The following is a 12,518-nucleotide window of genomic DNA, read 5'->3' as shown; positions in this document are numbered from 1 at the left end:
CTCACTCCAGGAAAGTGAGGAGAGCAGGAAGAGAAAATAGAAACTGTAATAAGAGAGTGAGAATGAATGTGTCAGAGTATGTGTGTGAACAGGAAGAATATAAACACTGCAACAGATGTGTTTGCTGAAAAAAATTGGATACCAAATAATCAAAAAAGGTGATTATAGAGGTTTAGAATATGTGAATGTCATCAAATTACTTCTCGCTGTTATAATTCTTACTCAAACCAGCAATATGACTTCAGAATGTAGATTCCAGCAGCTCCACGGTTTTTAATTAAAATAAAATTGTATGTTAAAAATGTCTGGACATAAATCTACTTTTAAGTGAAAGAAGAATAAAATGCTTGTCTAGGTTAAGAAGGAGAGTGGGGCTATGGGCGTTTGCTGCTAAGGAAATGTCCTCAAGTAGTGACTTGAGGACATTTCAACTTAGGTCAACAGTAAATTTACACAAACAGAAACAAAGATTGTCATAATTTGAGAAACTAACAAAAATATAGCTGTAGCACTGGAAAATATGAGTACAGCTCGAGATAGTAATCTCAATTTCTGTTCTTCCAATTGTTTACCATCTGTTTATTGATTTTGGACATGATGCAACCATTTACTAAAGTAAGTGGCTGTGTTTAGTAGTTTTCAATATGAATAAATTGTTAATGGTGTTAACTAGCTCATGATCTAATAGAATAAACTTTTGTGCAGCCAGGTTTACGCCTGTGGATATTTAAGACCAAGGATGTCCCGACTGAATCAAATTGTCAACTCAAAGGGTGTAACTTTTGTGACACCCCTAGCAGGACCTATACACAATTTAAAAAAAAGCAACCTATGTATTTCTATGTGCATGGCTTGCAAAAAATAAGTTCTATGAAAAGTCTGATAAGTGTTGGTGAAAAACAAATAAATTGGCACATTACCAATATAAAAATGGCAAGTGTCTAAAGAAATGTTTAAAATGAGTTTTTTATGTAATTAGTTGAAACTATAAGGTCTGAATTTGTCTGCAGCCTCAGCAGCAAAAGTATTAGTATTTGGGAAAAAGCCTGACTTTAAATATGGATCTACTTGTGTGGACTCTGAGATTTCCCAGTGGCTGCTGTGTTGTTCTTCACTTCCACCCAGAATCTCAAAAATTATACATTTTAATCTTTTTTTTTTTTTTTTTTTTACTTTTTCATCACGTGGTTAGTTTCACTATTTCGTTCAAGGATATACGGAGATCCAGCCAAACAGTTGACGACAATCTTAAATGGAAAGTTCTACTAAGCTGTAAAGCAAACGGCTATATTCACAAAGTCTGGAGCCACAAGCAGAATAGGTAAGGTCACTCAGTTGACGCACCCTTTATGCATCAACTATGTAAAGCAAATTACTAATTCAGTCTGGCAGTGTCTGCGGAGGACTGCCGACTCAGCCTTTCCAAGCCAAAAGATTCAGTTGTCCTTTTAGCCTCTGATTGTGGGTATGATGTTTTTTCAAAGTGCTGAGCATGGCTGTTTCAGTGCAGCGAGGTCAGCTGTCCCATTAGCCGACGACATTACAAAAACACTCATTAAGCCTCCATGTTCTTTTTGGTCGCTGTCGACTTTGTCATCCTCCTCTCTCAAAAGAGGCGCGTGATACGAGTGTTTTATTTTGCTACCATTTATCTCTGGCTCTAAAAGGGGATGCTGCTTTCTCAAGGCTAGAAAAGGTCAGAGCTGATAGAGGGCTTTGATTGTTCGACTGCACAGAAATCCAGGCATTAGAAACAGGAAAAGGGACAAGAAAGAGGAATTTGTGTGAATGTTTTTGTGGTTTTAAAGTGAGCCAAGAGACGTGTTTTTAATTCGCGATTTTCTTATGACTTTGGATGTAGCATATAAGCCAACATGTTGAAAAGAAGAGACAAGTGAACATCGACACGTAAGGTTCAAAAGACACTCAAGGTGTCACTTTACTTAAATTTTAAAATAAATAAAAGTTTACGCAGTTGATTTCAATTCACTGAACATATCCAATGTTGGGAGGCAGAGCAGACTCTTGTCTCCGCTGGATGTCATATGTCCTCCCAGCTCAGGAGCAGCTACCTCATCCGGTGTCCATGCACAGTCAAAAGGCCTCAGCAGACCTACGGACCACTTAGCAAAATACGAGTAGGCCGAGGCATACAGATTTGCACTCCAGGCCAGCTATCTCTCTGCAATACAATTTCCTACCTCCTGAGATTGGGAGAAGAACTGAAAGGACACTAGACAGCATCAACATAGCAACAGCAACATATTGTAGCAGCCAAAATAGGCATCACTTTCAGTTTGAGATGCATAGAGCTGGACCTGGCCAGGTAAATCTCTCTTTTACAGGTACAAGATGAGAAACATGCAACAACAACAACAATACATCATTAATCTCATTGTTTCCTGGGCTCTCCGAACACACATAAAAAAAAAAATAAAATAAAAAAAATTACAATCCTCCAAAAATTAACCGAGAGTGGAGCAGGTTGGTACTGGTGGGGCATCTCGGAGCTTTAAACTGTGGCAGCAATTTGTGGAAAACACTGGAGGGAGCCCAGCGGGGGAACACAGAACACAAAAATGAGCTGCGAACAAACAACAGGGAAAAGAATCCACAATCAAGCCTTCCTGGAGGAAACATATTTACATCCAATATATCAGCTAATGTGCCTGGGCTTACAGACTTACCAGAGACACCGATACTCACATCAATAGGAGAGAACAAGGATGGGAACAGAGCAAAAGAAAAAAAGTATCTATACTTGAAGGGTTTACAAATTGGAGGGCTTTTTTTAGGAGGAGTAAAAGCAAGGATGTGGACGGAAATGGGCAAATTTCTAACAGGATCTTGACAGTTTTGTTTAAAATGTTTTAAACTTTGTTTTCTTTATCTGAGAAATTAGTGGAATTTAAGGAATAAAAAGTTTGAATGAGGTTCAGTGAAGAGGAGGATTGGGTAAAATGCAGGGATTACAAGAGCAGGTTCAGAGTCAAAAGATGGGCCGCTGCCAAGGTAGCCGGAGGAGGAGATGTTGGAATGGCTTCAGATCTGTGCTGAGTTAACAGAGTTTTCTGGTCAGCTGATGGCAAAGTAAAATGACGTAGTGGAGCTACCAGATATAACCAGTTTCATCGTCCTTGTCCTCATCCTCGTCCTCGTCATCCTCGATAGTTCCCCGGGGGTGGATCCGGCCCCGCCTTTTCTTCTGCCTGCTACGTTCACTGTGTGATGGCTCCTCCTCCTGGTCATCGAGGAGAATGACAGCACCGCCACTACCAAAGTCCCCCGATGTCTCTGGGTCCTCATCTGTGAATAGATTACCAATAATCAAAGACAAGTACAAGTCAAGAACAACTACATGATGGATTCAAAAAGTAAGCCACATCTTATTTCTTTATATTTTTCTTACAAGAAGACCAGACTTTCTTGTAATATTTTAAAATAGTCTTGATCAATGGTTCCTCAGGGTTACGTAATGTATTTAAACGCTTTTCTTTGGACTGGTTTTTCCATTCATTTTCCACTACTTGGTAAGCTGTAGACTAGCCAGATTTTCTAAAGAATATTTAAAAGTTTAATTATTTCATAAAGGGTGTCATATTTCAAATATTTATTATTTATATTCATGTACTGTACATACACTGCTTGGAGACAGAACTCACAAAATAACCTTTTAAAATTTATTTTCTTTTAAGTTGGTCCTAGGTTATATCAAAACCTAGGACCAACTAATGAATTTTGTCTTCAATAGCTGTAAACTTAATAATCAAATTAACAAATACAAACCCTTGAAATATATCACTGATACACATCACTTTCTGGATTAAATTACCTCAATAAATCTACTTTTCCATGATTTCATTACATACAGCAGTAGATCTTTGGAAATCTCCTTCGTTTTGGAAAAATAGTTTTATCTTTGTTTGACCTCTGAAGAAAATCTTTGTCTTTTTAGATACAACTGAAGAAATGGGAATAAATTGCATATTTGGAACAGTCTGTTAGTTGAAAAATGATTAAATATTAAGTTGGTTATTTCCTAAGATGTGTTGTGTGCAGACAAAACTTCGGTTCAATAATTGGGTGATTGAACTTGTTTTGCCCGCATGATTCAGAAATCAGAGGTAAGGAGTATTGAAAATAATAAAGAAAAAATAATAATAAAAAATTTTTTTAACTGAAAATGGTCAGAAACTGAAATGAATAGGCAGCAGAAATTCAAATTAGAAAGGAGCTTCAGAAAGCCTTGAGAACCACTGAACCAGAGCACATTAAAAGTCTGGCTTCATAGAAGCAAAAAATTATTAACTGAGAGATGACCATGTAGTTTTGCACAGTATGGTATTTCCCACTGATGTTCCAAAATTAGGTTCCTCACAGGTTGGGATGTACAGGCGCACTCTCCCATTGTTTCCACCTCATCATTTCTTGTATTTAAGCCAAATGAGTGGAGAGCTGCGAGACTTGCTGTATGCATGGGGGAATGGGAGAACTCCAAGCTGCAATAGCCTGAAGCCATTCAGGCTGAGTCTGATGAGCTCGTTACACCACAGACAAAAGGAGTTCTGTTGTCTCTGTTTGTCTATGTGTGCATCTGTGTGTGTTCTGTGACTGGATAAACACCTTATCAATATTGGAAGCTGCAATTACTGGCTTGGACTAGGCTGGCATTCGACTGAGCTGTAATCTGTGCTTCTAAGTCCACCGTTTGATTGGTAATCGCTATGTCTGCCTGAATTTTTGTTTGCTAATTATTCTGCTTTTTTGTTTTTTTACACAGTAAAATCACTCTGGAATTGATTTATGCCAAAGTGTAGTTATAAAAAAAAACAAAACTATTTTCTTTGAGTCTCAGCTGCTGGCGTGCAAATTGTGGTTTTAAAATGTATACACATTTTCTTATTTATATTTCAGTCTCATTACTCTCCTCCACAAAGTGTGACTCCATTGCTGTTCCTAAATCACATTTCCAAGACTTTCTTTTTCATATTGCTATCCCCTGTGAGTGACAAATATTTCTATTTGACTTGCAAGATGAAAGTGGGAAAAGATATAAGAAGTAGATGAAATGGGACGTCGCAGAAACTGAGAGTGGCTCTAGAGGAATGTCCGATATGATAACTGATGTCTAGATAGAGGTGAGAAATAAGTACAGAGTGAGAGTCTAACAGAACAAAGCAGCAAAACAAACCTGCAGTAGCTGCTTTCTATGTATTGTTGACACATCACAGTCTGTTCTCTATACTATAAAAGGTAACATGACCTGCCTTTCTTTAAATATAAACTTATTCAACTGCTTTCCTCCAAGTCGAACTAAATATTCCCATGCGGCAATAGATCTAAACAAAACAACATCTTTTCTACATGAGCCTGCTTAGGTGAAAAGTTCCTGCAAGATTATTTTTTGTTTTCCATCCGTACACACTCTGCAAGCTCAGTCAACTTAAACCTTAACTTATAAAGAGGAACATTACTTTTTTAACAGCAGCAACCTGCTTCTTTATGAAACTTCATACATCCCAAGTCCATTACCAGACGATACCAGTACCACCTGCCTACCTCAGAGCGACATTTCAAACTGAAGAGCTGCTTGTGCCAAATTTTCCACTCCAATTTTCCAATCTGTACACTTGCAGAGATCCAGTCAGGTTTGTGTTAGGTGTAGGAACCCAGCACAAATTAAAGTAAATGCCTTCACTCCCTGTTCTGTTGTGACAGTTTTGGTGCTAAAATCGAACAGAACAAAATTAGAAGAGTTTCATTTTTCCACACTTTCTTGTTTTAGATATTAGAACTCAGAATTACATCATAAAATTATTCAGCTTAGGCTTAATTACATGTTTAGATAAAGTGTCAATTTGTGCTGATTCTTAATAAAGAGAAACATACAGAAATGATGCTTCTTATGCAACAAAGAACACTCTCCTGGAAATTTGGAATAATTCCAGAAAAAAATTAGTTGATTTTTGATAGATTTTGAGACATATTGGTATCTAAACATTAATAAAGGTCAAATTAGTTTAATAATAATGCAAAAGGAGAAGGAAAGACAGATCTTATGTTTCCACCTGAATCTGACCATCAACACAAAAATAAACAGATTCGGTCAGGAAGACCGCCAATTATGCAGTGTTTCTGCTTCAGAAAGATTAATAGTGTGCATATGTTAGTGTAATACACAGTTTATTAGTTATGGTTTTACCACAGTTAGGGTTGCCCTGTTTTCTGGATCCAGCGATCTCGTTGCCATATTTGTCCACACACCAACACTGGCCGGTGCTGCCATGACACTGGGTTGGTTTGTAGTAGCCCTCCTCAGTGCAGCGAGGAATATAGGAGCCTAGAAGCATTAAAAAAAGAAGAAAACAACAAGAAAAGGTAAAAAAAACCCAGAAGACAAATTGGAAAGAAAATAAAGTTAAGTGAAAGAAGAAAGAAAAGATTAAGAACATTAAGTTTGTGAGGATGGAACATGCTGTATAATTCGATTGCTGCTAGGCAGAGGGTACGCGTTTTCGTCCGGAAGTAGGAACTGAAGTTCTTGTGTATTCACAGGGGGAGTTTAACAATCAATTACTCCTGTGAAGGTTGCAGGACAACAACCATACATCCTGCTTAAGTGGACACAGTCACTCTCAATAACACAGACACAAACACGCCTCCACACTTGCTGTTTCACAAACACACACCCGTTCTCTGTTACCTTCATTTGACCCAGTCGCAGCTTATTTTTCAAGTCCTTTCACTGTGAGCAGGAACAATATAAAATCTACCCAATTCGAACAGTGGCATTTAAACAAAATGCTTGCTGACATGCTTTTAAAATCCATCACTGAGATGTTTTGAAATTTAAAAGATAGGAATATGTTTGTTGTTCTAGTACATGTGTTTTAATGACGGACATCAAAAGTTGAATGATAGCTATAATTTTTTAACACTTACCTATGAGGCTCTTTCTTCGACTCTGATTCTGGATCCTGCTTTTCTCAGTCTGACAAGGAAGTCCTGCAGTGAGAGAGGATACAAGATGACTTCATTAAATCATTTCACAACAAAACTGAAAACAGATCATCAGATGCAACGCGCCTTCTTTGTCACTTCTTTAATTTTGTTTCTATGATTTTCCCAAACTTCCTCTGACCTATCCTGTTAGTTTAGCCAAACCAGGTGGCAGAGCCAGAAAACCTTCATAAGGGTGGCCAAGCTGGAACTGTCACTCACTCGATGGTTTTTATTAAAGGACATAAAATAAAATGTATAGCATGACATTTTTTCTGAGGGCAACATTCAGTCACCCTACTGCACAGGAACTAGTCTTAAGCCCCTTAGCTGAAATATCTTCAGTGACACTCTTATGTTCTGCTTTAGGTTTAAATTGTCACAGATGTTCCCACATTTTCCCAATCCTCACATACACTTTCCTGTCCTCATCAGTTCCTGGGGGTGGTATGATGATGGCCAGGTCCTGCTACAGCAAACCAAGACACGTCAAGCTCTAAGCTTCACCGCTGGTTTGATTTTATTTTTCTGGAATGCTTCATTTGCCAGAGATCTGGTATCCAAATGCTTCCATTCTACATTAATCTTTCCAAACAACTAAAAAAAGCACTGCCTTTGTCCATGTTCGATCTGGTAAAACTTCAGCCTGCTCTTTGTTTTTCTTGGAAAGGTTTTCTCCTGGCATAAATTTCATAAAAGTTATACGTATTCAGTCTGTTTCTAATTGCTTAGTTATGCTTTTTTTATATATAACAGCAGCAAGAGCTTGAATAGATGTGGAGGTGTTCTCATTTATTCCTCACCAGGATTTCCATTTCTCCAAGGAAACTAAAGATAATGAGGAAACATTGTAGTGCAGATGTGACACCTGGTGGAGTGGCGTTGTGTTGGAAATGGCCAGGAAATGAGCAAGAAAAACAATATAATAAAATTGTCTTTCTATTTACTCAAAATTAAGTCTGCAAAAGCATCACAGTTCCCTTCTCGTTATAATGAGGTTTTTCCAAGTTGAGGGCAATATGTCAACATTTGAACATTCTGGTTTGAAATTAGATTGATTGATAGAAAGTTTTTTTTAATGTTCAAGTAAAGCTCTCCAGAGTAACTTAAGACTCTTTTGCTTTGATTTCTTTATGTGTGTGAGCTTTCAAGTCAACATCTTTTCGCTCCCCTCACTTACCTTCAGGCTTCTGGAAACAGTAGCACCACTCGTTGTTGGACAGCTTGCCGTCCTTAAAGGAGTCACAGGAGTTGAAGAGAGGCTTCATGCACAGCTCATACTTGTCTAAATAGATGGCGCTCAGCTCTGATTGGTCCAGCAGCAGGTCGAAGTTCATGTCAAGCTTGTTGAACATCCAGCCCAGTGAGTCCTTACAAATGGGTAATATGCTGGTGTCAAAATCTACAGGAGGAGGAAACAAAAGAATTAACTACTGGAAGTACAAAAACATGTCTGGATCATTTCTTTTTACAGGAGCAAAGCGAGAACTGAGCGAAAGCAAGTGTTGACAGTGACGGGGCTGAGATGTGTTGAGACATGCTGACATAACAGGGAACGCAGCAGGGTCACTGTCAGCATCAACATCATCTCTCGCTTGTTGAAGGGGCCTCCGTGTGGGCCTGTGTGTGTGTGTGTGTGTGCTTGTCAGAAATAGATGATACATTTAGGCACAAAGAGAGAAAAAAAAAAAAACATCACAGAGGGGAAGGAAAGCGCTCACGTCCGGTGGTGGAGTCAAAACTGTCAGAGGATTTGAGGTCTCTGTTGGCATCGAGGTGCAGGACTCCAAACCAGTCCTTCAGTCTGGCAGCCAGACTGTGGAGCTCTGCGTCTGAGCAGCCTGCACACAAAACGACATAAAAGCACCAAATAATGAGAAGGAATGCAGTCACTCTTGCTGCTGTTATCACTGCAGAAAATAACTTATCGTTATTCACTTCTTATCAGAGATTCACTGTATGAATGTTTTCTTTCTTTTGTTTATGCTCCCCGAGCAAACACAGAAGGCTGATAACACATACTAAGCCTCTGCTATCTCCTGACTGTTAGACACACAAATTCGGTAACTATTTTGTTGTTTGCTTGTCTGCTTTTATTTCCACCCATTTGGAGTTGAACCCCTGATCAAATAAACGATTTTATGGAAAACCCAGTTGAACACAGACATAACACGGATTTATTTGAAATTCGTTTCCTCTTGGCTTAAAAAAACAAACAAAAATAAATGGCAGTCTTTCAGTGGCGGTTGCATTTTTGTAGATAAATGCGCGTCTGTACATTTACCCTAGATCTCACTCCTCCGTGCAGCCGTACAGAAGGCTGTGGCAGCAGGGCCATGCATGTTGATGTTTCTGTTCATCATTCTACCCACACGGAGCACCAGCAGAACCATGTATTTAATGACATCTCTGATAACAAAATATAAACAAACGAACAGAAAAAAAAAAAAACCCTGGTTGTTTCAGTTAGACTGACAAAGTCTGCCTACAAATCAAGCAGTCTGCCTCGTTTTTCCTTCTCTGTCTTCTTTCTCCTTATCCTGCTTGTGATTGACAGATTTTTTTTCGCCTCGTTCTTTTTTCTTTTTAGAGCTTGATAGATGACTCCAAAGGGCAGACTCATTCTCCAGCTGGAACAGAGCCTGCCAGTCTAATCTCTGAAAGTTTGTCATGCAGTACAGTGCAAAGGGGAAAGAGGGTCGGGATCTGAGTTTTCTATGAAAACCCTTGATACACACTGAAGGTTTATTTTCATATGGATAGCTTTTGTCACTTGTTTTACAATTCAGAACATCTGTACTAGCCCCAATACTCTCTCCTTTTTTTGCTGCAATTACAGCTGCAAGTCTTTTATGGTGAGCCTCTTCAGCTATTCACAATTAGGAACTGAACGTTTTGACCATTGTCTTTGCAAACAAGCTTAATGCAAATCCATTCTGGTCTTCTTTTAACTTTCTATAAAAAAAAACAAAAAACATGCATCTTTTCCTCCTACTTAACCGTCCCTTGTATTGGTCTATCAACTAAATTTCAAATAACATGCATTCATGTTCATGGTTGAAATGTTATAATATGGAATATTGTTAAAAAGTTTAGATGTATGAACATTTTTTGCAAGACACCCTACATATGAGGTTCATACATACTGTTCACACACACAGACCAAAAGTACAGAGTTGTCATTATCTACATAAAGACCCAAATAACAGTTTTTTGACAGAGGAACAAAACGTCTTCAGAAGGACATCAAAAATAACTACAGCACACAAACATACCAAGGAATCATAAAAAAAGTTATACTAAGAACTAAGAACTTTACTCATTATGTAAAGTTCTTTTCCTGTTGGGCCCTACTTCTATTTTTAAGTCGTATCCTGCATATACACACATGGAGACACACACTGTATTTCTCAGTAATAGTTTGAGCCTCTGCACGACAGTTTCTATAAAACAGCGAATGCCCGAGGTAACAGACAGGAGCTGCATCAGAGGACAGATAACATTTATCTCCCAGGCGCTCAGAGTGACATTACCTCTGGAATTACAAGGTGGGCTCTCTGTGCATGTGCAAGTGTGAGTATTATAATCCTTCAAGAACATCCAGATAAAATTTCCTATTTCAGAGGTTATCTCTTTATGTATCAATGTATTTACTTCCACACTATAGAGCAGAGGACAAAACAGCAAACAAGAATTCAAAAAATAATTTCCAAAACTAAACCCATTTTAGTTTTTTTTTTTTAAACCTCCACATCATTACATCAAAACCAGTTTGTATTTCTACTTCTTCATTTTTAAGGCCTGCTAAATTCCCTCTGGTGAAAGTTCCTATTTTCCTTCCTACTTTTTATTTCATCAGTTCTGCAAGTTTCATTTATCACACCTGGTGCGTAACCTTATTTCTTTCTTGGACCTAGAAAACCACTTTGATAATTCTCACTCTTTGTTTCTCTTACCCTCATTACTTTGAGAAGTTTATTTCCCACTTCTCTTTAGACATCCCCAACTGATGGGAACTTGAGAGTTTCTCCTTTTTTTTTCCCTTTTTAGTCTTTTGAGTAAATTCTCTTGGAGTTCAGACTTTGTTCTCCAAGTGTCTGAATATTTTTTTCCAGAGAGGTTTGACACTTCAGTCTGTTTTAGAAATAAGCTTTAAAAGTTCCCCTTTATTTAACGCTAAAAATATTTTTTAGTTAAAATCACTAATGCATCAAGAAAAGTTAATACATTTAATACTTCGTACATCTTAATTTTTTTACTTAAAAAATAATTAATTTTCTTTCTCCAAACCATCAGAAGCTTAAGTCTTCCCATCTTGCTTAGCAGTCTTATATTTGTGTTATATTTGATTCAAAGAGATATATACAGTATGTATGTATGGAAAATAAGTTCCACAGCATTTTTTTATAAATATGTTTCAAATGATACCATCACTATGTAATTTGTTAAATTGATATGTTTCTCATAGTTATTTCAAGAGTTTCTTGGTTTTACCCATCACAGGAGGCTTCTTGTGCGAAATGTTGGTCATGATAAACCTTTCCATAGGACTAAACTGACTGATACAAATAATTTGACATTATTTCTACCATTATTATGATTTCATTTCACAAAGGCATTATCTGAAACATGACTCTGAATCTAATATGATGCAGGAAAGTATTGATCAGCTATGAACATGGAACATAACAAGCTGAACTAGTGTGAATTTGTGATCAGTTCACCATGGCAACCACCAGCAGGACCAGCAATGACTGTGCTGGGGTAGATATCCAAAGGTGATGAAACAGTGTTAAAAGATTATATCCAGCTGTAGGAAAACATAAGATTTTCTGACCTATATTTGTTTTTCTTTGTTGTTTCTATCAGTTTAAGTGTTAATCCTCATAAATCTGCAACAAAGTGAGGAACCAAAGAAGAAGAATAGAAATGTTGTAGATTCTATCTTTTCCTCTATCTCTTTTAGCTTCTTTTAACTGCTTACACGCACACGATGCAGCTTACATAATCATGTTTATGTGTGTCTGCTGGCAGTCATACATAAACAGACTGAAACTGATTAGACTTTAGGGAGGGTACAGATTGCAGAGAAGAATAAAAAGCTAAACATGCGCTACAATCTTTCCCTCACTTGGTTCCATCCATAAGGTGAGCAAAGTGTGGCCCCAGCGCTGGACAGTGAATGTAGCTCCGTATCTGTTCCATTTGTACGACATGTATGACTTGTAACATTTGATAATTTTTCGGCATTAAAGCCTGCTTTTATATATAACCAAATCTCATTATTTCTCAAGGTAATTTACATTCGGGGGTTCTGGTCGGGTCCTGAAACTGGTAAACGGACCTGGTGGAGCAAAGAGACAAATAAATAAACTCCAACAGAAAGCAGCCAGAAATCTTTGCTTAAAGCTGCAGTCGTTAACTTTTAAAGTCAATCTTTGAAATATATGTTGATGACACTAAAAGCTCAAGTCCAAAAGTGGTTAGCATCGTTATATGTGTTGTTCTTTGTTTCTGCA

At 37.8% G+C, this 12,518-nt stretch overlaps 1 protein-coding gene across 1 annotated transcript in view; it reads right to left on the bottom strand.

Moving 5' to 3' along the window:
- Positions 1–1,909: 1,909 nt before the first annotated feature.
- The window catches only part of spock1 (SPARC (osteonectin), cwcv and kazal like domains proteoglycan 1), a 118,090-nt gene continuing 107,481 nt past the window's right edge, over positions 1,910–12,518 (bottom strand). Inside the window, exons 9-13 of the mRNA XM_028009698.1 lie at positions 8,721–8,840; positions 8,180–8,401; positions 6,943–7,005; positions 6,203–6,340; positions 1,910–3,306 (exon numbers count right to left, since the gene is read on the bottom strand). Coding sequence (XP_027865499.1) covers positions 3,110–3,306; positions 6,203–6,340; positions 6,943–7,005; positions 8,180–8,401; positions 8,721–8,840 — 740 coding nt within the window. The 3' untranslated portion in view covers positions 1,910–3,109. The remainder of the gene's footprint in view (positions 3,307–6,202; positions 6,341–6,942; positions 7,006–8,179; positions 8,402–8,720; positions 8,841–12,518) is intronic.

The sequence above is a fragment of the Xiphophorus couchianus genome, chromosome 23 (assembly GCF_001444195.1).
Source record: "Xiphophorus couchianus chromosome 23, X_couchianus-1.0, whole genome shotgun sequence".
Taxonomy (NCBI): domain Eukaryota; kingdom Metazoa; phylum Chordata; class Actinopteri; order Cyprinodontiformes; family Poeciliidae; genus Xiphophorus; species Xiphophorus couchianus.
This window is presented reverse-complemented; position numbering and strand designations above follow the sequence as displayed.